We start from the raw sequence: 26,139 nt of genomic DNA on the forward strand, positions 1-26,139 counted from the left end.
ATTCCCTACTTCCGGCCTGGGTCAAGTCCTCTTTTCCCTCCTGTCTTTCTGACCCTGGCCAGTGGCATCGCATGGGAACGCCGTGCCTCCAGGAATCTGATCCCAATTCTGCATGGAAGAGACCTCGAGTTTTGCAGCTTTGGAGGCTAGTTCCAGCTCGCTCCCTGCGCCTTCCAGCCCAGCTCCAGCTGGGCCACCCGTTGAGTTTGCACAGGCCTCCCACTCTGAGCCTAGAAAGAGGCCGGTCCCCAGATCCCCCCCCCCACCACCACCACCACCACCAACGGGGTCCCTGAGACAGCCCACCAGCAGTGCTGCAGGGTGGGGCAGACAGACCAGGAGAGTGGCAGAGACAGGGAATTCTTAGTTGTGAAGAAAGAGGGGAAAGCCAGACTTCGAGCCTGGGAGTTGACCTAATGGGAACCGTCCCAAAGGGTGGGGCCACATCCCTGGCTGTGGGAACCGACTGGGACCCGGGATGGACTGGGCAGCCCCCACAGCCAGGCAGAGGCTCTGCCTCCCTGTCTCCCTCACTCCCCCCACCCTTTCCCTGAGCCTGCTCTCCCTTTGTAGCTGGAACGCAGTGAAGCAGTGAACGGGATGAGGGGGCAGGGCGATGCTGGAGGTGAGGGAACTGCATTTATTTGCCCTAATGCAGCCTCGGAGAAGTCAGGATAGAGCCTGAGCTGCTTGGCCCTGGAGGCAACTTGAGCTGGGATACTGGGGTGAGGGCTCCTGGGAGGCTACCTAGGACACTGCATCTTTTGTGCCTTCTCCCTGTGGCCGACACCCCCACACACTGCTGCTGTGACTCTAAGGCCCTTTGTCTTTCACTGCTTAGTCACCCGCTTTGTCCTCATCTCAGATGGGGGGTTGGAAAGGGGCAGTGAGAGTCCTCTGGTGATAGCTCCTCTTGGCCCTGCCCCTCCTGGTCTCCTGTCCTTTGTCTGACTCCCGCAGCCCCAGCCCCCTCCAGGGTTAGGACCAGAGTCAGGGCACATGGTGGGTCAAGAGGTGGTCTGGCCATGGTGGGCAGTTCAGGAAGTGGTGGGCATCGGGGGCAGGTAGTCACGACCTGAGCAGGAAGGGAGGGGGAAAGGAAGCATTCCGGCGGATATGATCTGGGAGACAGGAGGTGACAAGGCAGAGAATGGGTAGAGGCATGGGGGTAGGGGCAGGTGATGTGCCTCTGGGAAAGGAAAGGAACCGCTGACTGCATTCTCTTTCCTGGGGATATCCTGGGGAAAGGAGTGGCCGTGGCATGGAGTGGGCAGAAATTGCCTCTACTTCTGTACCCTTAACTTCTTTATCTCGAGCGTCTACCCCCAAGACCTCTCTGCTGAGTTCTCTCCCATCCAGAACCCAACCAAGGGAATCCTCTGGCTTCCTTCTCCCACCACTGTCTCTGCCTTCCTAGACACTCTCCCCACCTCGGGCACTGGGTTCCCATTTTTCAGGACTCTGATTTCCCTGAATACACAGGGCAGCCTCCACCTTCGCCGCGTCCCGTGGGGAATGAGAAATAAAAAATCACTAGATATTCCAGGAACGACTGTGTTCTCAGGGCAAGGTGGGGCCAAAGGAGGGAGCCAGGTGGGGATTCCCTAGGATGGACTGACTTTCCTTGCAGCGGGGTTCCTAAGAGAACAAGTCTTTCTGTGCTGGGGGCTAGCTGACTTGAGGTTGGGGGAGGATTTAGGGCAGTTGGGAGTGGGTAGGAACAGGGCCAAGAGCCTGGGGGAAGCTACTGGGAGCTGGGCCAGGGAAATGGGGAGTCAGGAAGTGGGGAGGGGGAGCCCTGGGGGGAATGGAGTCGGATTGGCTGTTCTGGGCTTTGGAGGGGGTGGGTCGTGGTAACTCAGGAGCAGGGAGCTTGAAGGAGAGGAGTGTGAAAGGAGGGGAGGTGCTACCCTGGATCCTCCTTCTATAAAAGGAAAAGTCATTAACCCCTCCTGCCTTCCGCTCTGCCAGCTCGTGTGCCCATTCTAAGCAGACCCGTCCTACCTTTCGGCAGTAAAGTCCCTGATCACTGTCTCCGCGCTGATCACTGTCTCCGCGCCTGTCCCACGTCCCTGCAGGCTTTTCTCTCTCTCAGTGCTCAGTCCCGTCCTGAGCCAAGTCCAGCCACCTCCTTCCTTTGTTCTGCCCTCTTGCTGCTTCCTTACCTGTTCCCCACGGTCTTTCCCTGGCAGCTCACTCAGCTGCCTCAGCTCTGGAAACCAGCCTCTAGGGGCAGAGGGCAGCTCGAGGAAGCCCTGAGAAAAGGGAGGCCATGCCAGGTTAGAGAATGGAAGAGAGAATTCTCCCGGGACCGTGGCCTTTCTGTGCGTGTTGACCAGGCCCTTTTCCCTTACTTCCTACCCCTCTTGGGGCTCTGTCCCACCAAAAAGGGAAAGAGACAGCTGAGAGCCGACCGTGGGGTTTGGGGAAAGGCTACGTCATCAGCTGGCCCTGTGCCTGGGATCCATCCGGCTGCTAGAGATTCCCCTCCCCTGGGCAAGTCCCATTTTTTTTTTTTTTTTTTTAAGGAAAACAAAAACTAGGATTTTTGGGAAGCAATGAAACACCCATCTGAGTCCTACCAACAGAGCTCCTGGCTGAATGGCTTATAGCTCAGCCAATCGCAGAAGCTCAGGACGCTTAAAAGAGCCCGCGCGGAGAGAGGCTGGGAAGAGCCCACGGGGAGACCCCCAGACACATAGACACGGGCGAGCGCGAGAGGAGGAGAGAGACAGAGACAAAGGCACAGCAGAAGGAGCCAGAGACAGGACAGGCACAGAGGCAAAGCCAGACAGTTTGAGGAAGCCCAGAAGGAGAGGCCAGAGAAGCTGCAGAAGACAGGGGCAGGGAGCGACAAAGACCCAGGAGAGGAGAGTTTGGAAGAGCCAGGCCACTCGGCGCCTCTCCTGAGCCTGGGGGCCAAGTTTTCGCCATCTCCTCTGAAGGTCCCCAGCCCCTCTGAAAACTCTGCCTCTGAGCCTGGCACAAGTCCAAGCCCCCAGGCTGTAGAGAGGAGCTTTCCAAAGCCAGGGCAGGGAGGACTGGGTGCCCAGACGGCCTCAATCCCTCGCAGCTGCGGCACCAGTGCCATGTCCCGGACAGACTGGCATCCCAGGAGGAGCTTGGCGCGGTGCTGGCTGTGGGGGGTCCACACTCGCCCAATGCTCCCCACTGTGCCCAACTGTCGGCCAGTGGGACAACTGCTGCTGCTGCTGCTGGCCTCCCTCCTGCCCTCGGCCCGGCCGGCCAGCCCCCTCCCCAGGGAGGAGGAGATCGTGTTTCCAGAGAAGCTCAATGGTAGCGTCCTGCCCGGTTCGGGTGCTCCTGCCAGGCTTCTGTACCGCTTGCCAGCCTTTGGGGAGACGCTGCTTCTAGAGCTGGAGCAGGACCCTGGCGTGCGGGTCGAGGGGCTGACGGTGCAGTACCTGGGCCAAGCACCGGAGCTGCTGGGAGGGGCCGAGCCAGGCACCTACCTCACCGGCACTGTCAACGGAGATCCGGAGTCGGTGGCATCTCTGCACTGGGACGGGGGAGCCCTGTTAGGGGTGCTGCAGTATCGGGGGACCGAACTCCACATCCAGCCCCTGGAGGGAGGCACCCTTAACTCTGCCGGGGGCCCTGGGGCTCACATCCTCCGCCGGAAGAGTCCTGCTAGCAGCCAGGGCCCCATGTGCAACGTCAAGGCTCCTCCCGGGAATCCCAGCCCCAGCCCTCGAAGAGCCAAGGTAGGCAGCCGTGGAGTCTGTGTCCTGCAGCCACTCCCGCCATGTCTGTCCTACTGACCCCTATTCACCCTCTCCCCACCCACTTCCACTGCTGGCCCTGCTGCTCCTTCCCTGCCTTCTGCCTGCCTCTCCTCTCTCCGCTAGCCTCCTCTCTCGGGAAGGCTCTGGATGCTCCCTGCCCCAGCCCTTCTCCTGGCCAGGCTGCTGACACCCAGGAGGGCTCCCAGAGGTGGGTCAGAGACTCTCTGCTGGGAAGGGGCACCCCTCTGCCCACTCCAGCCCTGCTTGGCCAAGGCACTCTCCTGGAGCCATCTCCTGCCAGAAAGCTCTCCCAACAGCCCCCTGGGCCTTGACTCTTTTCCGTGCCCCAAATTTGATTTTCGCCCCCACTGCCGGCTAAAGGACTGAGGTTTGAAGCCCCAGGGACTGGCCTCTGGCTTCTGGCGCTGTCTTCCAAATAGTTCTGGCAAACTGCAAAGTAGGGCAAAAGCAGACGGGGAGGAAAGACAGCCCGCGCGCCCTGCCCCGTCCCCTTCCCACGCTGCGCACTGGCTGCAGGGCTGCGGCCGCTGAGCTCCATCCTTCCCCCCTCCCGCTGCCGGCCTCCCCCTTCTTCCCTCCCTCCCTCCCTCTCTCGCTTTAATCCAGACCAGCCGCTCTCCCTCCACACCCGCCACGCCGAGATCTGGCCCCGGCCCTAGCTGCTGACTGAATTGTTCCTCCAACCACACAGGGCAGACACGTTGCAGCCCGGCCCTCTAGCTCCAGGCCTGCGGGCCCGAGCACTCCGGCCTGGGGGACCCCGGAGCCCCTCCCAGAGGCAGTCCCTGCTGCTTTTCACCTCTGGGGCTCCCATGCGGCCCTGCCCTGGGACGTGGCATCCCCCTTCCCCTCCCCTCCTTGGAACCAACAGCTGATTTCTTTGAGTTACCACAAAAGCCCTGGAACTTGGGGTGGGGGTGGGGAGGGCCAACCAAGACCCGTCAGGAATCCCCGGGGGTGTGTGGGGCCCGGCTGGCTCTGCTGAGTTGCAGACCCAGAAAGCAGGGGCGGGGGAGAGGAGCCGCGGGTCTGGGAGGCTCTCTCAGGATGCTCCCCTCCGCTCTCCCCATCTAGCGCTTCGCTTCGCTGAGTAGATTTGTGGAGACCCTGGTCGTGGCGGACGACAAGATGGCAGCGTTTCACGGCGCAGGGCTGAAGCGTTACCTGCTGACGGTCATGGCCGCCGCCGCCAAGGCCTTCAAGCACCCCAGCATCCGCAACCCAGTCAGCTTGGTGGTGACGCGGCTCGTGATTCTGGGGCCGGGCGAGGAAGGGCCTCAGGTGGGACCCAGTGCCGCCCAGACCCTGCGCAGCTTCTGCGCCTGGCAGCGGGGACTCAACACCCCCGAGGACTCGGACCCTGACCACTTTGACACGGCCATCCTGTTCACCCGGCAGGTGAGGTCCCAGTCCGCTCCAAGAAGCCCCTTGTGTCCGCTGTGCTGGAAACGGTGCCCCTGGAGGGGTTCCATGGGGCACCCGGCCCCGGCCACACTGCCCGTATGCCATCCGGGTCCCAACGGCGCTGGCTACTCGGGGCCCAGGTCCCCCATGAAGCTAGATCTCGTCCCAGCGGACCGGGGTTCTCGGTTCCTCATGCACCTTCTATGCTACCTCCCCACAGGACCTGTGTGGGGTCTCCACCTGCGACACTCTGGGCATGGCTGACGTGGGCACTGTGTGTGACCCGGCTCGGAGCTGTGCTATCGTGGAGGACGACGGGCTCCAGTCGGCCTTCACTGCTGCTCACGAACTGGGTAACGTGGGAGTGGGGCTGCGGGGCAACAGGGCGGCCTGGGACAGCCGTCAGGGCAGGGGAAGGGGACAGTTAGCTCACTGGAGGGCGGAAGGGGTCACAGAGTGATTCTTCCTCCTGCCCAGGCCTAGCTCCATGGCCATTAACTTTTTCTGCTGTGGGTGTAGACATTTAGATTTTTTTTGATTGAATGAGATAGTGCGCGGAAACTTACCGTGAGCGCTGTGTGTGCACCCGCATGTCTGGGGAGGGCCCCCTATCGAAAGAGATGTTATTGAGGAGGGTCAGTGACGGAGTGGCTGGGTTCGGGGTTAGGAACGCTGGCTACAAAGGAAAAGAGGGTCGGGAGGTGCCCTGCATATGTTTTTGGGGGAAGGGGAGACAGCTGTGGGAGCTCCAGACTGGAGCCCCAGAAGGAGATGGGGGGCAGTGTGGGTGGGGTAGGGAATAGATCTGACCATCCACAGCTGCACCCAGGTTATTCTGGGCTTGGAGCCCCCTGAGGGCACAGAGATGGGACCCTACAACCCTAGCAAGGCCTCTGCTGTCACAGGTCACGTCTTCAACATGCTCCATGACAACTCAAAACCATGCGTCGGTCTGAATGGGCCTGGGAGCACCTCCCGCCACGTCATGGCTCCTGTGATGGCCCACGTGGACCCCGAGGAGCCCTGGTCGCCCTGCAGTGCCCGCTTCATCACTGACTTCCTGGACAATGGCTACGGTAAGCAGATGGCAGCCCCCCGCCCCGGGCAGCACCCCGTCCCTGCTCCCTGCACTGTGTTTTCTCTTCTGCCACATTCTGCTAGGGCCAGACTGCCTGCCTCCAGTGGGTTTCCTCTGCAGTGAGGGATGGGGTGAGAAATGCTCTGTCTTTGTGTGGTTCCCACTTCCTCTAGCTTAAATAGTACAGCCAAGAGAGGCAACTTTTGGTGCTATAGAATGAGATCTGACCTTTTAAGGGTCAGAACCTTTCACACGAGAACAAGCTGGCTGGGAAAGGAGTAATTGCCCGTCGCTGGAGGTGTGCAAGCCTGGCAGCGTGGCCACTTCTGGGCAGGGCTGCGGAGACTAAGCCAACTCAGGAGGTCTGTGGTCGGTTAGAAGAGGTCGGAAGACTTAGCGCTTCGGGTTCCCAGTCTGATTCTGTTCCTAGACAAGTGTAGATGTGTGAGTGTGAGCTTCGTGTGGCTGGTCGGTAAAGCCAGCGTGAAACGATCACCACCTTGGAGCTGCTCTCCGTGGTTAATGAGGAAGGCTGGTCAGGCATTTAGCTAACGCTCATTACGTAATAAGTACTCAATACGTTGTATCAGCTATTCACAACCTTTTCCAGTGCAAGGATTTGAATTCTAGGATCCATCAGGCCTCAGGGAGTCCCCATTTTCAGCTAGCAGTCTAGAATGTTCCCTCAACCCATTGCTAACTTCCTGCCCCATCTCCTCCCCAGGGCACTGTCTCTTAGACAAGCCAGCGGCTCCCCTGCATCTGCCTGTGACTTTCCCTGGCAAGGACTATGACGCCGATCGCCAGTGCCAGCTGACCTTTGGGCCCGACTCACGCCATTGTCCCCAGCTGCCACCGCCCTGTGCTGCTCTCTGGTGCTCCGGCCATCTCAACGGCCATGCCATGTGCCAGACCAAGCACTCACCCTGGGCTGACGGCACCCCCTGCGGGCCGGCGCAGGCCTGCATGGGGGGCCGCTGCCTCCACGCGGACCAGCTGCAGGACTTCAATGTGAGATCCCGCGCCAGGGACGCAGCAGAGGGTCTGAAGGACTGGGGCCGGCCCCGACCCAGAGAGAGGGTATTGATCCCGCCCCTCCATTCTGTGCTTCTGCAGATCCCCCAGGCTGGTGGCTGGGGCCCCTGGGGGTCATGGGGCGACTGCTCTCGGAGCTGCGGTGGTGGCGTCCAGTTCTCGTCCCGGGACTGCACGCGGCCGGTCCCCCGGAATGGCGGCAAGTACTGCGAGGGTCGCCGCACCCGCTTCCGTTCCTGCAACACCCAGGACTGCCCAACGGGCTCAGGTGAGGAGCGGGAGGGGCAGAAGCCATTAGGAGGGGATGCTGGTAGAGCAGGACTTATGGTCCCTGGAGCGGGGCGGAGTGGGGGGACAGTCCCTGCTGTTGAGGGGAGTAACTTCATCCTTCGGGAACCTTCTCTGGCGGTCTGCAGGGGAGAGAGGTGCCAGGCTGTCTAGAGCTCTGAGGGGCTTAGGTGGAGGGGCTCACGGGGAATGTCGTGAGCAAAGAGGACCCTGACTGCCGGTTTCACCCCCTACAGCACTGACCTTCCGTGACGAGCAGTGTGCCGCTTTCAACCACCGCACTGACCTCTTCAAGAGCTTCCCGGGGCCCATGGACTGGGTCCCTCGCTACACGGGGGTAGCCCCCCGGGACCAGTGCAAGCTTACCTGCCAGGCCCGGGCCCTGGGCTATTACTACGTGTTGGAACCACGGGTGAGGACCAGGTGCCCCCGGGGCCCCGGCTGTGCTCACTGTCCCGAAGCCCCCTGCTCTCTGATGGCCAAGACCCTCCCGCGGCCGTTCCAGGCCCGCCCAGGGTCCACTCACACTTTCCCATCCGCAGATATTTAGAAACCAGGCCCCAGACTCTGGATCGGTTCCCAGTCAGGCAGCTCCAGCCCGTCCCCTTTCCTTTGGGTTCTTTTTCTCTCTCTTCTGTCTCCCAGGTCCCATCTCTCTATTGCCTGAGAACAGATGTGGCCTTCTGGGCAAGTCTTTGACCCCCTTTCTGTGGGCCTCCTCTGTCACTTACATGGGTGGCCTCGTCCGGCTCATGGGAGGCCGGACGCTCACTGGACAGGGGTCTTGGAGACTGTGGCATCCCTGCACCCCTTCTCTGGGAGAGGGCGGCTTGTGAAAGCCCAAAGAACGCGCCCTCGAAGAGGTTTGGGCTCTCCCCTGGGCAGCATTCTTGCTCGTCGGCCGCCCTCTAGCGGCCGCCCGAGTCGCTACCATCAAGGTTCCCGGCTGGTGCTGAGACTCAGACCTGCCCATTTCCCTCGTGGCCCCTTTGCTTGCCAGCGGGCTCATCTTTGGGAGAGTCTCTTCATCTTTCTAAACCAGTGTTCTGTGTCTAGAAACCTCCAACAGTGTGGGAGATCTATATTCTAGTTTATAAGGCACTTAGAATATAAACTATATTCTAGTTTATAAGGCACTGCCCGATTACGAGGGAGTCTTCTGGAAATGGTGGCTTTTAGAATTAGTATCATTAGGATTAGTCCCCCTTCACAGGGCTGGGACTCCCCCCACACCCCATCTTCGTTCCCTCCCACCCAGCCTTTCTGACGTCCCCTCCTGGGTGGGATGTGGGTCTGGTCTGGCTCACGAACCCCTCCTGACTAAGGAAGAACCCTTTGCATCGCTCCTTCTCTTGGCAGGTGGTAGATGGGACTCCCTGTTCCCCGGACAGCTCGTCGGTCTGTGTCCAGGGCCGCTGTATCCATGCAGGCTGTGACCGTGTCATTGGCTCCAAAAAGAAGTTTGACAAGTGCATGGTGTGCGGTGGGGATGGTTCCAGCTGCAGTAAACAGTCTGGCTCCTTCAGAAAATTCAGGTTCATTCACTATTGATTTCCTCCTTCCTGGTCCTTTTGGGGTACAGAGGTGAACTTGACATTGTCTGCCTTCTCAGAGAGCTGACAGTCCAGTGAGGGAGACGGATGAGTAAGGAGTTCGAGCACAGTGTCCCATGTGTTCAACAGGCAGCTTGGGGCTGCTGCGAGGGCCCTGGTGGGCCTGAGGGAGTGATTCCTGGGGAGGGGGGTGACTTGCTCCTGGAGGGAGAGTGGGAACTGGACCGCTGGGAAGAGGTGGGCTCAGAAGGGCACCTCAGTCAGGGGTCTCGACGCGAGAGGGAGGAGGGCGCATTGGCAAGGAGCTCAGATCCAGGCCGCATCCCTCATGTAGGTTTGGGGAGACCGCCTCTGCACACACAGACTCACACACAATCGGACAAGCGGCTCAGAAAGGCTGAGGAGATTCGGGAAGATGCTGAGCAAGCCCACCCCCCCCTTCTCTTTCCGCTCAGGTATGGATACAACAACGTGGTCACTATCCCTGCGGGGGCCACACATATCCTGGTCCGGCAGCAGGGGTCCCCTGGGGTCCGCAGTCTCTATCTGGCCCTGAAGCTTCCAGATGGCTCCTACGCCCTCAACGGAGAGTACACGCTAATGCCCTCGCCCACGGACGTGGTCCTGCCCGGGGGCGTCAGCCTCCGCTACAGCGGCGCCACGGCAGCCTCGGAGACGCTGGCCGGCCATGGGCCGCTGGCCCAGCCGCTCACGCTGCAGGTCCTGGTGGCCGGCAACCCCCAGAACGCTCGCCTGCGCTACAGCTTCTTCGTGCCCCGGCCAGCGCCGTCCACACCGCGCCCCCCTCCGCAGGACTGGCTGCACCGCAAGGCTCAAATTCTGGAGATCCTCCGGCGGCGCCCCTGGGCGGGCAGGAAATAACCTCATCCTCCCCGCTGCCTTGCTGGGCACCGGGGCCTCGGACTGGTTGGCAGAAAGATGGGGCCTCCGCGGCTGCCTCCCGCGGACCCGCGGACACGCAGACACCGCGGGGAGGGGCGGAGAGCATGGGGCCCGCGCTCCTCCCCGCCCCCGACGCGCAGGCTGGCCCTGCCCTGATTTCCTGCCCTGGACGGCAGGGACGGGTGGTGGATGGAAGGGGCTGGGACACTGTCCACATCTACACTGCCCTCTCTGCCCTGCTGGTCACGGGAGGGAGGGGGAAGCCAGTGGGGCCGGGGGCCGGGGAGCCGTTGTATTTATTTAGTATTTATTCACTTTTATTTAGCAGCAGGGAAGGGGATGAGGACTAGGGTCCTGGGAAAAACGACCTCCACCCCTCACAGCCCACACCCTGGCTAGGAAATCCAGGGTGGTGGCCATAGGCAGGACTGATCTGTGTGTGCGCGCGCGCGTGTGGGGGGGTGGGTTCAGGTATGAAGTACATCCCGCCCTTGCTTTCCTCTCCCTGAATTCTGCTTTCTGGGAAAGGAAGAGTCAAGGGTATGATAGACCTTCAGGGAGTAAGGGATTATCATATTTTTAAAATGTCTATTGACTTCTGCTATTTATGTGCTCCTTTTGGACTCGGACAGAGGTGGATTGCACCGTGGCTCTCCGTCTCTGAACATTAGTTTCCTCGTTTGCCAATAACAATACCTCCCGTGGAAATGTGTTGTGAGGCCTGAATAATGTCAATAAAGATGTCATTAAAGAACTGCATGATGCCGGGCCCTGGGTCAGTGCCCAATGCGGGGCGGCCGCCCTTGGTTAGCGCGGGGCCCACGTTGCTGCCTGTGGGGTTTGCCGCGCCCCAAAGGTGAAAAGCTCTTGCCAGTCATACCTGCCCTCGCCCCCAGGCCAAATTTCTCTGGTTGGCAGACTGCTGTCCTGGATTCTCAGGAAGGATCGGAGACAGGACAGTCGCGTCCCTGATCACCGGAGACTTCCCACCAACAGAATGTCATAGACCCTTGGCTCTAAGCACAGCTGACCAGAACAAGGAGGCACAAAGAAAACAGGACTGGCTCTGTCCAAGCCACCGGACACTTAGTAATGAAAGCTCTTGGGGGGACCCTGAGGCCGTCATCATCCTCGGAGGGGGAGTGCTGGACAAGGGAGCCCGTGAGTCTGAGTCTGAGCTGGGGCTCAGTGTCTGACTGGCCATGGTGTTGGGGGAGTCACTGATGCTGAGCTGTGGGGGGCTCGTATGTGTAAGGGGCTACTGATGCCTGTCCCCACCAGTTTGTTCTGGGAACAAATGATACAGTATTTTCAAAATAGTAAAGGCTGAACCACGTGAGAGGTTACCCTTATGACTACTGAGTGATTGGGACGGGCACCCGGAATCCACCAGTGTCAACACAGCTCGCTTCTCTGCAGCTGTGAGGTTAGAGCGGGATTTAATATAGAAGAGCAGGACCCAGGTGGGCGGGGGCGGGGGTCGTCCAACGGGTCACGAAAACGACTCAGGGGCGCATCTCTGGTGGCGGGGAGCTGGGCGTTCACGGGAGGTGGCACACTTGACTGGAGGACGGGACACGTGACAGAGCTCAGCCTTTCTTTCTGAGCAGGCGACGTCCGTTGGCCATCCTGCGTGGCTCGTGAAGGCCACGGGGTTGGGAAAGGGAGGCGGGTGGACCCCGGGACAACAGCAGTCAGTTGGGGGGCACTGTGGGGGTTGGAGAAGGGCCTGGATGGGGAGGTGAGGGAGGAACCGTGGGTAAAGACGACATTGGGGTGGGTGCAAGAGGGGAGACTGGGGAGCTCGAGGCACCGCACGTGGAGGCCGTAGCTCCTCCAGACATTCTTGGGTTGTGGAGCTGGGGCAGAGGCTCGAGGCAGGCCGTGGAGGTTGCGGTTGTGTGCCCTGGGGCTGGACTTTGCTCCCCGAGGGCTGTGCCAGGCGGTGCCTCACACTTACCGTCGCCTGCTGGGTGCCTCCTCCCTTGGCTGCAGCCGCAAGAACAGGGCCTTCCTGCTGCTTGGTGCCTGTCTTTCCCTCCTGTCCTCCTACCGCCAGCCTGGAGGAGGTGTAACTGGGAGTCGGAGCCAAGGTCAGAAGGAGGTGTAACTGGAAGTCGGAGCCAAGGTCAGAGTGCTCTTCCGCTGCTTCATCTAGTTAGCAAAGCTGGGCCAAGAGCGTGTTTTGCAGGTCAAAGGACTATGAGCTCACGGGGCAGGCAATAAGCCGAGCTCTGTGCCAGGTGCATGCAAGGTACAGACGCAGACAAGGCGGGACTGAAGGACCTCGCTGCACCGGGGAGGGTGCACGCTGCGCCCCCGCGAAGACAAGCAGTGGGATGATGCAAAGAAATGCACGGTGAGGCCCAGATGGACCGTGCAGAGGCTGAGCCCAAGCCCAGGCTTAGTGGCCATGAGGGTTAAGGAGGGTGAGTGTCCGCGGGGCTGAGGAATGGGTCACCCCGATGGCCTTCCTGTCTTCCCATCGGGCTGGTGGTAACTCATGCCTCATAAATCACTTTCATGTGTATTATTCTAACCAGAAGCTCTTCACTCACTGAGTAGGGTTCTGACCGGCATCACATTTTTCCCAGAAAGGGATTGAGTGGCCATGTCTGTGACGGAGTGTGTGTGGGAGAGGAGGAAAGAGAGAGTTAACGCCCCAGAGAGAAGGGACAGGCATCACAGCCCTCCATCCCAGGCAAGGCCCAATCCCTTTCTGGAATGTTCTCCCCCATACCAGCCTCCCCATAGCCGGGCTCTAGACGCTGCCTCATATCCTGAACCCAGAGGTCCAACAAGTTGCTGCTAGGGTTGAGGGACTTCATGCCTCCCTGCGAGAGCCACAGTGAATGCCGCCTCCCCAGTCGGCCTACCCCTTGCCTTCTTGGGCCAGTTCAGCAACAGGAAGGAAGCAGGCACTGAGGCCGTCCAAGTATCTGGTCTTAAAGGGGAAAAGAGGGCACAATGGTGAGCTGAAGAGAGACCAGTCAGGGAGTGCGCGGGGCGCCGTGAGCGGCCTGTCTCTGGGGAAGTTCATGCAGAGTTTGGACAACCATTCTACGGGGTGGTGAGTGTTGTGCGTGTGTTTGGGGTGGGGAGGTTGACAATAACAGTGAGCCGAGCCGATTTCTCTAAGCTCTTTCTACCCCTCAGATTCTCTGCCTCTGCGGGTAGAGCAGAGGAAATCTGGGCATTTGCTCAACCTCTATTTTTCGTGGTGGGGGTGGAAAAGCCAGGTTTCGGGATGAGCTACTCATGTGCACCGCCACCCCATCCCTAACTCCACTTCCTTAATCTCCACGTAGTATCACAGTAGTGTGTCTTCTGAAATACCAGATTGATGGCAAGTGACAAGTACCAGTGTCTCATTGGTCAGGGCTTGGAGGGAAAGAAGCGGGGAAGAGAGTGAAATTTAATGAATTCATATTTAGTTGGCTAAGAGAATGCTTCTGAACCAACTGAATACTTTCCCCAATGACTGTTGCTAGCAGGGAAGCCAAAATCATTGGCAACAAGACTTAACCAGCAGACAGTTGAGGGAAACCACCACTTCTAAAAATCTTCAGAGAAAGGCTGGGGGAACAGGGCGGGGGGTCGAGGAGGGGGCTGGGAGCAACAATACTGAACAATTTCCCCAGAAAGGACCTTATATAGGGACAGGTGTAGAGTACTTAGGTAGCCTTAGGAAGGAAAGGGCGGGGGGGGGGGGACATTTAAGTCATCCCTCAAAGTCTTTGGGAAACCAACAATAGACCTTAGAAACCCAGTAATACACAAGTCCACACACAGTCACACACTTAGACATACGCCCATCCAACTTCACAAACATACACCAGCACATTCTCTTGATAAGGTAATAAGTGTTAAGAAGCTGAAAATATGATGGGGCACGTGGGTGGCTCAGAGGGTTAAGCCTCTCCCCTAAGCCTCGCCTCAGGTCATGGTCTCAGGGTCCTCGGGTCAAGCCCCACATCAGTCTCTCTGCTTAGTGGGGAGCCTGCTTCCCCCTCACTCTCTGTCTGTCTCTCTGCCTACTTGTGATCTCTCTGCCAAATAAATAAATAAAATCTTTTTTTAAAAATTTTTATTTATTTATTTGACAGAGAGAGAGAGATCACAAGTAGGCAGAGAGGCAGGCAGAGAGAGAGGAGGAAGCAGGCTCCCTAGCCGAGCAGAGAGCCCGATGTGGAACTCAATCCCAGGACCCTGAGATCACAACCTGAGCCGAAGGCAGCGACTCAACCCACTGAGCCACCCAGGCCCCCAAATAAATAAAATCTTTTTTAAAAATGCTGAAAATATGAGAATGTTGGCCTGAAAATGGGTCAGAGGAAAACACGTTAGTTGACCTAGTTTCCCAAGGAGAATTGACTGTTTACCGCATTTGTTCAGTTATAAAGCCATTGGGTCATACACTGGAATCAAATCCTCCTCTCACAGTGTTGGAAAAGGACATGGATTTTTGGAGTCAGACTTAGTCTAAGCTTTGTTACTTACCCGTGATGATATGATCTTAAGTTACTTGATCTCTGTGAGCCTTGGTCTCTTTATCTGTAAAATGGGTGTTACTACTACCTACCTTATGGAGAGGTTGTCAGAACATAAGAATACAGTGGCGTAAATGCTTGGCTCCGTGTATGGCTTCTAGTAAGTGTCAGTATGTGCTGATTCTCTTCCCCTCAATTCTCTTCTTTTGCCAGGCACCCCCCTTCTACTCCTGCATTAGCATAAGAAAATAATTCTACCAAGGGAGAGTCTAGGTCCCATCTAAGATGGGCTGTCTTGTCACATTTGTGCTAAAAGGTCTTGGTTACGTTCAGGGGATGATAAAAGGGAAGACGTAGTTCCTGTCCTCAAAGTTCACCATCTGGTGGCTGAGACCAGTGTGACAGATGCCATGATAGATGAGGGGTGCGTAGCCCAGAATATGGGGTCACAGAAGGATTCTTGGAGGAGGTGTCTGCCTCCCCTTCTAGAAGTGAGTTGTAAGACTGGGAGGCCCCCAAGGAGAGCAGGATGGTGATAGAGGAAGAAAGAGTTTCTGCTTGCTAAGCCAGCTCCAGGGTTCTTCTCTGTTATGCAAAACCCAAGACACATGAAGTGCCTGGACTTGAAGCTGGGGGATAATACAGTAAGGAGCCAAGTAGGGTTGGAAGGGAGAGTCTTGGAGAGAAGCCACCATCTCAATGGACAATGCTGAATGGGAGAGAGGATTTTAAAGACATTGGGCTGTGTATTCAATGGGCTCCTGCTCCATACTCCCTTCTCCCAACCTCCAATGTTTCCTTGAGAAACTAAATAGAGATTTAAATTATTCTGCATCATCGCTTCTCGGCCTTTTGGCTAAGATCAAGTGTAAATTATTCTGCATCAGTTTTGAGTACTAGACTGGGTGTCTTCTATTGCACTGCGTGTTGTGACGGTGCCATTAGGGGCACCAGGATTTATTCAGAACAGAAAGATAGGATATTGGGGTAAAAACCAGCACATTAGAATTTAAGCTTTCGGAGATGGAGCAGTTCTAGGTGATGACTAAGTCCCGGGAGTGGCCAGGGTGAGTGGAGGGGGCATGCGAGTTCTTGGAAACAGGAAGCTTACAGATGAAGGCAGGGGAATTGGAGCACGTGGCAGTTGGAGAGCTGGGGTAGAAGATGAAGGTCAGGGGGCATCTGGGGGGCTCAGTCAATTAAACGTCTGACTTTTTTTTTTTTTAAGATTTTATTTGTTTATTTGACAGAGAGAGAGAGACAGCGAGAGAGGGAACACAAGCAGGGGGAGTGGGAGAGGGAGAAGCAGGCTCCCCACTGAGCAGGGAGTCCAATGCGGGTCTCCATCCCAGTACCTTGGGATCATGACCTGAGTTGAAGGCAGTTGCTTAAGGACTGAGACATCCAGGCACCCCTAAATGTCTGACTCTTGATTTTGGCTCAGATCATGATCTTAGGGTCGTGCGATCCAGGCCTGAGTCAGGTTCCACGCTCCTGCTTGGGATTCTCTCTCTCCCGCTCCCTCTGCCTGACCCTCATACTCTCTATAAACAAACAAACAAATAAGATCTTTAAGGAAAAAAAAAAAAAAAGGATGATGATGACGGTCAGTTTACGAGAACTGAACGCCATGGAGGAACAAGAGTTCTTCGGGGAGAGCCATGTTTTCATTTTTTTAAATGATTTATTTCTTTATTTTAGAGACAGAAAGAGTGGGGAGAGGGGCAGAGGGGGAGGGAGAGGGAAAGAATCTCACGTAGTCTCCCTGTTGAGCTCAGAGCCAGACACATGGGGCTCAACCCCACCACCCGAGATCATAACCTGAGCCAAAGTTCAGAGTCAGACTCAGACTCTGAGCCGACGGAGCCACCCAGGTGCTCCTCCATTTTCTATGTTTGTTTTCGCTACTACCCAGTGAGCTCCTTAAAATAACAGGCTTTTTTTTTTTTTTTAACTTGGCTCCCACTTTCTCCTCAAAATTCAGATGTACAGAATTCAGATATACGTCCTCAAAATTCAGGTGCCTGGGTGGCTCAGTTCGTTAAGCGACTGCCCTCAGCTCAGGTTATGATCCCAGAGTCATGGGATCGAGTCCCACATTGGGCTCCAGCTTCGTGGGGACTCTGCTTCTCCCTCTGACCTTCTCCCCTTTCATGCTCTCTCTCACTCTCTCTTTCTCTCTCAAATAAATAAATAAAATCTTTTAAAAAATTCAGATATACTGAATATCTAACTTCTGCCGGCACTGTCTCATAGTCCTAATTATCACAAACCTCCCTTAAGATGGGGTTTGTTTTACAGATGAAACCCAGAAAATGTATTGTTCAACATCACACAGCCAGTGGGGTTCAGTGCTGATTATACTGAAATGCAGTTTTGTCTCATTTTGGGCCTCCACTGGTATCTCGAGCTCATCAAGTCCAAAGATTAACTTGTCATCTCTACTGTTTCACCCAAATGTGCGTCTTCCAAGTTTTGTTTCATACTGAAAGGAGCCGCCATCCACCCACTGGCCCACACTAGGAATCGGGGAATCCTCTGACTCCCTGAGTAGGCATATCTGCTCAATCGCCAAGCTCTACTGGTCTTGTAAAGTCCTCAAAGACCACCTTTTCCCTCTAGTCCCACTGATAATGCCTTTTTTTTTTTTTTTTAAGATTTTATTTATTTGAGAGGGAGAAAGTGAGCTCAAGCAGAGGGAGTGGGGGAAGCAGATTCCCTGCTGAGCAAGGAGCCCCACTGGGGCTGGATCCCAGGATCCCAGGATCATGGCCAGAGCCTAAGGCAGAAGCTTAACCCACGAGCAACCCAGGTGCCTGCCTCCTGCAGTTGATATTGCCTTCCTTTGCATGAGCTCCGTCTCTCTCCTGGATTTCTGTGGTGACCTCCGAAATGGAGTCCCGGCGTCCAGTCTTGACCACTCCAGTGGAAGCTCCATGTTTCCACCAGAGTGAACTTCCTAAAGTTCTGACAGTAGCGCTCTCTGTTTCAAGCACTTTCTTGCCTTCCTCTTCCCTCAGGATAAAACCCACTCTTTTTATGTAGTTTATGGAACCTTTTACTGCCTCGCACCTGTTCACCTGTCCTGTCTCCTGGCTCACCAGGCCCTTCACTGGACCGGCTAGGCTTACTGATCCATTTTAATTTCCCAAACTCCCTCCCTTCTTCTCCTTTTCAGACTTTTGCACTTAAGGTTTCTTGTATCCAGAACACTAGCCATCTATTAAAATACAATGTTCTGGGGCCCCGGGGTGACTCCATCATTTAAGCATCTGCTTTCAGCCCAAGGTCATGATTCCAGAGTCCTGGCATCAAGCCCCTCATCAAGCTCCTTGCTCAGTGGAAAGGCTGCTTCTCCCTCTCCCTCTGCCCCTACCCGCTGCTCGTGCTCTCTCTGTCTCAAATAAATAAATAAAATCTTTAAAAATATATAAAACAGAGGCACCTGGGTGGCTCAGTGGGTTAAGCCTCTGCCTTCGGCTTAGGTCATGATCTCAGGGTCCTGGGATGGAGCCCCACATCGGGTTCTCTGCTTAGCAGGGAGCCTGCTTCCTCCTCTCTCTCTACCTGCCTCTCTGCCTACTTGTGATCTGTCAAATAAATAAATAAAATGTTTATATATATATATATATATATATATATATATATATGTATGTATAAAATAGAATGTTCAGAAAAGGGTGAAATTATGATTCTCCCACTGCTGAAGAGATAATTATTCTGACACTTGTTCAAGAGGTAAGGAAGACTTTTTTTTAGTACTACTGTGCGTAGACTATCCCAACCGGAGAGAGGTTGAATTTGACTCTGAATACAGTCAGGACGTGGGAATATGTATGGCCAATGAGAGGAATGAGAGGGTCAGTAGATGGAAAATTACCTCAAGGATGAGGAGATTCTGGCTAACCTGACATAGCTGGATTCTTGCTGAAAGCGGCTAGTGGTCCAGGGATGAGGCTTATTCAAAAAGAAGCCTTAGCAGAGCCTGTCTAAAGTTTGGCCAAGGGGCATCTGGGTGGCTCAGTGGGTTAAAACCTCTGCCATCGGCTCAGGTCCGGTCATGATCCAGGTCCTGGGATCGAGCCCCGAATTGGGCTCTCTGCTCAGCATGACTCTGAGATCATAACCTGATCATAATGTTCTCCTTCTGCCTGCTTCTTCCTCTGCTTGTGCTCTCTCTCTGACAAATAAATAAATAAAATCTTTAACAACAACAACGAAAAATAAAGTTTGGCCAAGAACAGAATTTTTATCAATACCCAGATAAAAATGAACATGTAACTCATGCAGGAACTGACAGATATGTGTTCTAAAGAAAAGATTCACAGCAGCTATACTCTCAGTTTCAAAGAGGAAAAAAACACTTTATTGATATTATAAAAATCTAATAGAAACCGAAAAAAAAAAAAAAAAGAGAGAGGAAAATCTGAGTATAGATGAAGGCAACCATAAGCAGTAAAGGAGAGTAAGACAGACTTATCTCAAACCGGGTACTTAAGACATCCAACCTCCTGGTGAGGGTGGGGAGGGCGTGGCCCATGGAGTCGGCCAGGCTGAAGTGCTGATGGAGAGGCCCCTCAGCGGGGACTCCCCGTAAGGGTCGTATTTGTAGGGCAAATGATGGGGTCTGAAATTAAGCATTTGTTTGCCTACGTGCAGTTTGGAGGGAGCTGCATTCCTGTGTTATCATGTCTTCACATATTCAAGGAGCCTGGGCTAGGTGTGTTTGCCTCCCCTCCCGGATTCCTTGGGGGACGGAGGGGGGGCAGCCCAGCCTGGAGATGGAGGGAATGCAAGGCAAATTTATAGCTCTTGTCGTCCAGACCAGAAGGGCCAGTTCTGAGCTGGAGGCCCACTAATGTCAATTAACCAGGCTCCTTGGGTCACTTATGTCTCGCAAACAACATTCCTTAGCGTGCCTGCAAACTTGCGGGTGGGGTGGCGGGTTTTGCAGGACAAATCCCAGAAACCTCTGTCTGTTCAATGCAATCCGATACGTAGTTTAAAGGAAATCTGAGGAACACATATTTACGGATCAGGGATGCAAAATTGAGCATGAACATGGAGGCAAAAACTGTTTTATGTTTTGTTTTACTTTGTTTATTGCACAATGTAGGCAGCAATTGAGCATTGAACCTCAATCCGTCCAGATCTGCATGTGGATCGGTTCCTTACAGAGTTGCAGAACTGCTCTCCGGGAAACAGAACCTCTTAAGGCAGATGGATGTGCTATAGAACGAGTCCTTCTGGTTCCCCATTAACCATCACTTCTGGGAAGTCTCTCTCAAGTGTCTACGTGTGAATGAGCTGCAATTTCTGGGCAATCATATTTATTTCACTATATTGTTTATATCCCTCCCTTTTGGAAGAACACGCTGTGAGTTATCCTAAGTTTCCTGGGTGTGAACATCTGTTTCTAAGAAACACAACGTGCTAAGGCAATAGTGGAAGCCACAGGATACACATATTGCAAACTAACGGAGCGTCCATTTTACTGTAATGTCAGGGAAAACACAATTTTACATTAAAGCAGACGCCGCCCTTCCCTCCTCACTCAGTGCATCATTTTTTATTAACTAACTAATCGTTTCTATCAAGGCCTGCGGGACATCATGGGGATACAATAATGCGCCAGAGCAGTCGAAACAATGTACCCTGAGCAAGAAACAATTCTGATACACCGAACACCCCGGGAACGGGCTGGCCTGCGGTGACAGGTTTTGCGACGCGCCAGAAACTATCGCACTGGCCTCTGGGCCAGGCCGGGCCCTGCGAGAGTCCTGATTTGAGCTGCTGTCCTCCCAGTCGGAGGGGTGGGAAAGAGCATCCCGTCAGGAGCGGAGAGCGCCCGCGCCGGCTTCCCCTGCGGCCCAGCTCCACCCTGCCGCGCTCCCGCCTCCCCCACCTCCCCGCGCCCCGCCCGCCCGGGAGGCTCCAACCAGGCCCCGCCCCGTGACGCGAGGCCCCGCCCCGTGACGCGAGGCCCCGCCCAGCGGCGCCCGCTTCCAAGATGGCGGTGACGATGCCTGCCAGGCTGTCGGGGTGGCGATGACGACGGGAAGCAGAAGAGCAGGTATGTGGGCTGGGGATGATGGGGTGAGAGGCCCGGGAGAAAGGTTCGGGCGACGGGGAGGGTGAGAAGTTCCGGGGGAAGTCTGGAGACCAGCTGGAGCAGGGAGGGGGTCCCAGGTGGAAATATGGACAGAGGCCGGTGGGCTCACATTGCAAATGCAAGAGGAGGCTGGGGTGGGCGGTTGGGGTGGGCGGTTGGGGTGCTCTGAAAGAACTGGGCTGTGACCCTCTGCAGAGTGCTGACCACGCCCCTTAGGTGAGCCAGCCCAGGTACCCCCGACGGGCTCTGCCCGGCCCTCCCACTCCCTCTCACTTTTAGCGGTAACCCTCCTCCCTACGCCCCGCTAGGACTGGGATAGGATAGAAAAGGTGGAGGACGCCACCCCCATCCTACTCCCCGTCGCGCTCCGGGGCTGTTTGCTTGCAGCTCCCAGGTGATCGAGCGCCCTGCACCTGCGGGGCTGGCTCCTCGGCACGTGAAGAACGGAAAGGAACCCGTTTCCTAGTCTGCCCTGGGTTCTCCTGAGGCCGTTCCACAATCCTGTCGTGCCTGCCTTACCCCTTGGCAAAAATGTCTCCATTAGCAGTCCCGTCCCCAGTCCCCAAACAGGTTGGTCCTGTCAGGGTGGGGAATGGTTACGTACACGTAAACCTGACACTCAAGGGCAGCTGGGGGAGAGGCCAGGGACCTAGCATCTCTGGGTCCTCCCCTTTTCTTTCCAACCACTTTCCTTCACTTCCCCTGCTTGGGAAACCAGTTTCACCCTGATCTTGATCTCTGCCCCTCTGGGTGGGTGGTTATCCTTGACCACTTCTGTTCCAGCTAGTCTCAGGATCACTGTTGGAGTGCTGGATGGAGACTTGCTCTGTCCTCTGTGACATTTCCAATCTAGATAATGCCTCACATCTCTGCCCCCCCGGGACCCCCTGAAGTCCCCATGATCCCGAAGAAGACAGCTTGAACCTAGGTGAGTCCACCCCGCACCCCCCTCTAAAATTGGGAGAGAGGTTCTCCAGAGACTCCTTTGAAAAGGCCCTGAATGATGTAAGCATCCTTGGGGGTGGGGACCGAGAGTAGTTGGCCTGAGTGGTTCAGGGAGGAGGTGGAGGAGAGTGAGACTTGGGCTGGAAATGACAGGTGGTAGGTAGGGCTGCTGGTGGTTACATTCTGTTTCTTTTCCACGCATGACTGTACACCTGTGTGCTCCCTTCTGTGACTTCGATCTTTGCGTCTTTTCCTCTTTAACTCTTGGCACCACCTTGGTTCTTAACTGATGATCTCTGCTGGCTTGGTCTTCACCTGCCTGCCCCCAGAGTTCTCCTCTCTCCTTCCATAGACCTGAGCCCAGGATGTTGCGGAGGCTGCTGGAGCGGCCCTGCACACTGGCCCTGCTGGTGGGCTCCCAGCTGGCTGTCATGATGTACCTGTCACTGGGGGGCTTCCGAAGCCTCAGTGCCCTATTTGGCCGAGAGCAGGGGCCGACATTTGACTATTCTCATCCCCATGATGTCTACAGTAACCTCAGTCACCTGCCTGGGGCCCCTGTTGCCCCAGGGGCCCCTCCAGCTCCTCAAGGTCTACCCTACTGTCCAGAACGATCTCCTCTTTTAGGTGAGTGCAGAGGGAGGGGGAACGAAAGGGAAGGCCAGGGTGTGGGGACAGGGCTAGGGCGCAGGCGTGGGGCTTAGGACCCGGGTTAAGGTCACCAGAGGTGGGCAGAGGCTGAGATAAGCAGCCTCTAGATTTGGAGTTTAGATTGGGCTCCTGGGTTGAGCCACAGCTTTTCACTGCCCGGCCGTTCCTACGCTCTTCCTGCCTTGGGCCGGGGATTGCTTCCTTTGTAGATGGGCCGCTGTTTTGTTAGTTGGAAGTCCTGTGTTCTCGACCTTCTAACCTAGTGAGGCTGGAGTTATGGAACCCTAAAATAAGGCAGGCTAAGTGAAGAACCCGCACCTTTCAGACTTTGCAAAGCTGTCCCAATGATGGGAAACTCACGGTGTATGTGATCTCGGTGTAAGCTGTTGGGAGAGCAGAGCCCAAGAACCAGACCACTGGGGCCAGCGGCGTTCCCAGGCCCTGGAGGTCCCTCTTTCCAACCGTTAACCTGGCCCTTCCCTCCCAACAGTGGGTCCTGTGTCCGTGTCCTTTAGCCCGGTGCCATCACTGGCAGAGATCGCGGAGAGGAACCCCCGGGTGGAACCGGGGGGCCGCTACCGCCCCGCGGGGTGTGAGCCCCGCTCCCGCACGGCCATCATCGTGCCACACCGGGCCCGGGAGCACCACCTGCGCCTGCTGCTCTACCACCTGCACCCCTTCCTACAGCGCCAGCAGCTCGCTTACGGCATCTACGTCATCCACCAGGTACCCCAGCCCCCCACCCCCGCTTTCTGGTAAGGACTCTGTGAGGAAATGCCAGTCCGCTCTCAGATGGTGGGTCCCCGCGATCATTTTAAGAGGGTGAGACTGTTGAATGTGGGGAAGCACCTGGTCCTCCTCTGCCGGCTTGTCGGCCCCCGAGTCCTCCTTCCTCTGCTCGGGGTACTCTGACTGTCCTGTACTCTCTGGGATTTTTCCTTGGTTGACTTGGGAATTGGACAGAGTTGGATTAAAATCAGTTCTGCCATTTGTCCCGTATGTGACCTTGAACAAGATTCTTAGACTCCCCTAGAGTCTAAGAATGAAAACCTATAGACCCCTGTTTTCCATGGCTGTGGTTGTTAGGTTTAAGTGCTAAACAGCCGCGCATGAGTAAACAGGCCATCCCGGTGCTCTGAAACGATTTGTTGCAGGAAGAATGACAGTTTGGCAGTTTGGCTTTCTCTTCACTGCCCTTCCCCTCTTCCCCCCTTCGATTCCCCTCCTCTCACTTGGGTACTTCTGCTCCCTCTCTTCCATGCTGCTACCTATAGACGTAGTCTGGTTCTTCTCCGTTACCTTCCAGGCTGGAAATGGAACATTTAACAGGGCCAAGCTGCTAAACGTTGGGGTGCGGGAAGCCCTACGTGATGAGGAGTGGGACTGCCTGTTCTTGCATGACGTGGACCTCCTGCCTGAGAACGACCACAATCTGTATGTGTGTGACCCCCGGGGACCCCGGCATGTTGCTGTTGCCATGAACAAGTTTGGATACAGGTAGAGGGCACGAGAGGGTGCCGGGAAGTAGGGACACCCACCCTCCATTGGAAGGAGGAGAGTGAAGGGGTTGTGGGGTAGGGATGTCTCCCCAAAAGACTCGTGGAACCCAAGGATCTTTCTCTCCCTAGCCTCCCGTACCCCCAGTACTTTGGAGGAGTCTCGGCGCTCACTCCTGACCAGTACCTGAAGATGAATGGCTTCCCCAATGAATACTGGGGCTGGGGTGGTGAGGATGACGACATTGCTACCAGGTCAGACTTCCTGCCACTGCTTCCCACCCCCATGGGGGCCTGCATCCCTGTCCCCCGAGACCACCCCTGGCGCTCGCGCTTTCACACCAGCCTTTAGCTCCTTGGTCCTATTCCTCTCCCTTAGCTTTTCCTCTCTGCCCAGGTCAGGCTTTATCGTGCTGTTCCCCACTCTGTCACCCTTCCATCTCCTAGATCTGGTGAGTTCTGTTTCTGGGAGAGAGGAGAAGTTCAATGGGCTGTAGTATCATGAGATTCCAGAGCTGGAATGGGGCCTAGAGACAAGTCAGTCCTGCCTTCTGCTAACGTAACTCCAGACCACTTCCTATGGGGCCGGGGAGGAGGGACTCTGCTCCATGTCTCCCAGAATCACTTTTTGGTTTTAAGTCTGTGCCATTGGCACGATGCCAGCTCATTTTTAGCATGTGAAACATTTTGACCTTCAGCCTCAGCTGACCCAGTTTCCTATCAGTGGAGTGAGAATTTGGGCTTGCTGTGTTGGACTCATGGCCTCCCCTCCCCCCTCGTGTCCTCCGGGATGACCTCTCTGAATTCTTGCCCTCTGTATGTGTGGAAAGGGCCCAGCGACTCCTAAATGGATGTGTTCTTTAAGCACGTGCCCAGGCCATCTCAGTTCTGCTTCTGTGTGTCAGAGGTGGGGTCCTGATGACTTGGTTCTGTTCTTTTCCTAACACTGAGGCCCGTGGTGCGGGGTGAGAAGTCGAGGCAGGGCAGCCGCTGTTCTAGGTGGGGATTGCTGAGCTTGGGGGTGTAACTCCTGGGCTAGTCCTGTCCTTTCCAACAAATGCCAGGGCGGTTTCTCGGAGCCACTGAGATAACAAGGCGGGCGGTACAGACCTACCTGCCAGGTGTTAAGAGGCCCCAAGGTGCCCAGACTTACTTGGCTGCATCCCGCCTTTACATTCTCCTGCCTTTCCTTCTGTTTGACTTTCTCTCTTCCAGTGTGTGGCCCTTTCCTTGCCTAGCTAGTGCTAGTTGTTGTACAGAACCCTGCTGCCGCCTCCTTGCTGGGCGGAGCAAACAGGTAGAGCCGCTTGCCTCCGCGCAGGGTCCTCCAAGGTGCCCCCACTTTCCCCGCAGGGTGCGCCTGGCTGGGATGAAGATCTCTCGCCCCCCCACGTCCGTGGGGCACTACAAGATGGTGAAGCATCGTGGTGATAAGGGCAACGAGGAGAACCCGCACAGGTAGGGGGGGACAGCCTGGTTGCTGCTGCGGCTGCTCAGGGAGCTGCATCCCCAGGGAAGGCGCTGCATCCTGATGCTCCCTAGGTCCCTGGCTGTTTCTTTCTGGGCCTTAGTTCTCCAACCTCTGACCCTCAGATTTGACCTCCTGGTCCGTACCCAGAATTCCTGGACACAAGATGGGATGAACTCGCTGACATACCGATTGCTGGCTCGAGAGCTGGGTCCTCTCTATACCAACATCACAGCAGACATTGGAACGGACCCTCGGGGTCCCCGGACTCCCTCTGGTCCCCGTTACCCGCCTGGTTCCTCCCAGGCCTTCCGTCAAGAGATGCTGCAGCGCCGGCCCCCAGCCAGGCCCGGCCCTCCACCTACTGCCAACCACACAGCCCCCAACGGTTCACACTGACTCGTCCTGCCTGCCCACCTCAATCATGAAACCGAATCAGACGGGTTGTACTCTCCCCACCCTCAGGTCCTCACTGCTCTTAGAGGGATGCGGGGGACGCAACCCCAGGGCTGTGCTGGAGGCCGGGGCCTCTCCTCACTGCTGGACTGGAGCTGGGCTCCTTCAGACCTGGGGGTCCCTCTTTCTAGGGTCACCTGCCAGGGCTTATGACTGTGAATCCTTGGTGTCATGATTTTATGTGATGACTCCTGAGAGTCGCTGGCCCCTGGGTAAGAGCAGGGCTGGACCCCAAGTCCCTTCCTCTTCCACGGAGAGAAGAGTGATCTGGCTTTTCCCGGGACCTCTGTGAATATTTATTCTATTTATGGTTCCGAGGAAGTATGTTTGGTGAAGGAAGCCCCTCCCTGGGTACTTTCTGCCAGTGCTCGAGTAGCTTCCTCTTCTGGACCTGGCTCAGGGGGCTGGGATTTTGATATATTTTCTAATAAAGGACTTTGTCTTGCCTCTGCTCCTGCTTGCTGCCTCCCAGGCACCTCGTGCCTCCCCTTGC

General features: G+C 56.1%; 2 protein-coding genes across 11 annotated transcripts; both read left to right on the forward strand.

Moving 5' to 3' along the window:
* Positions 1-1,812: 1,812 nt before the first annotated feature.
* Positions 1,813-11,368, forward strand: ADAMTS4 (ADAM metallopeptidase with thrombospondin type 1 motif 4). 2 transcript variants are annotated; one of them, XM_059145066.1, is made up of 9 exons: positions 1,813-3,725; positions 4,842-5,165; positions 5,392-5,524; positions 6,077-6,247; positions 6,974-7,260; positions 7,366-7,552; positions 7,809-7,984; positions 8,932-9,109; positions 9,744-11,368. In XM_059145066.1, exons 1-9 carry the CDS (start codon positions 3,090-3,092, stop codon positions 10,376-10,378), a joined length of 2,727 nt encoding a protein of 908 aa, XP_059001049.1. In that variant the 5' UTR covers positions 1,813-3,089; the 3' UTR covers positions 10,379-11,368. The 2 variants fall into 2 exon arrangements, with proteins under 2 accessions (XP_059001049.1, XP_059001048.1); XM_059145065.1 differs by having other exon boundaries at positions 1,824-3,725; positions 8,932-9,107; positions 9,581-11,363.
* A 9,081-nt stretch (positions 11,369-20,449) lies between these two features.
* B4GALT3 (beta-1,4-galactosyltransferase 3) lies at positions 20,450-26,097 on the forward strand. 9 transcript variants are annotated; one of them, XM_059145942.1, is made up of 9 exons: positions 20,450-20,591; positions 21,018-21,200; positions 21,414-21,558; positions 21,905-22,202; positions 22,717-22,952; positions 23,533-23,723; positions 23,855-23,977; positions 25,076-25,180; positions 25,316-26,097. In XM_059145942.1, the coding sequence occupies exons 4-9, from the start codon at positions 21,941-21,943 to the stop codon at positions 25,587-25,589; spliced, it is 1,191 nt and encodes a 396-aa protein (XP_059001925.1). In that variant the 5' UTR covers positions 20,450-20,591; positions 21,018-21,200; positions 21,414-21,558; positions 21,905-21,940; the 3' UTR covers positions 25,590-26,097. The 9 variants fall into 9 exon arrangements, with proteins under 9 accessions (XP_059001925.1, XP_059001919.1, XP_059001921.1 ...); XM_059145936.1 differs by having other exon boundaries at positions 21,928-22,202; XM_059145938.1 differs by having other exon boundaries at positions 21,418-21,558; positions 21,928-22,202.
* The last annotated feature ends 42 nt before the right edge of the window (positions 26,098-26,139 follow it).

This window comes from Mustela lutreola, chromosome 14, assembly GCF_030435805.1.
Source record: "Mustela lutreola isolate mMusLut2 chromosome 14, mMusLut2.pri, whole genome shotgun sequence".
In the NCBI taxonomy this organism is placed as follows: Eukaryota; Metazoa; Chordata; class Mammalia; order Carnivora; family Mustelidae; genus Mustela; species Mustela lutreola.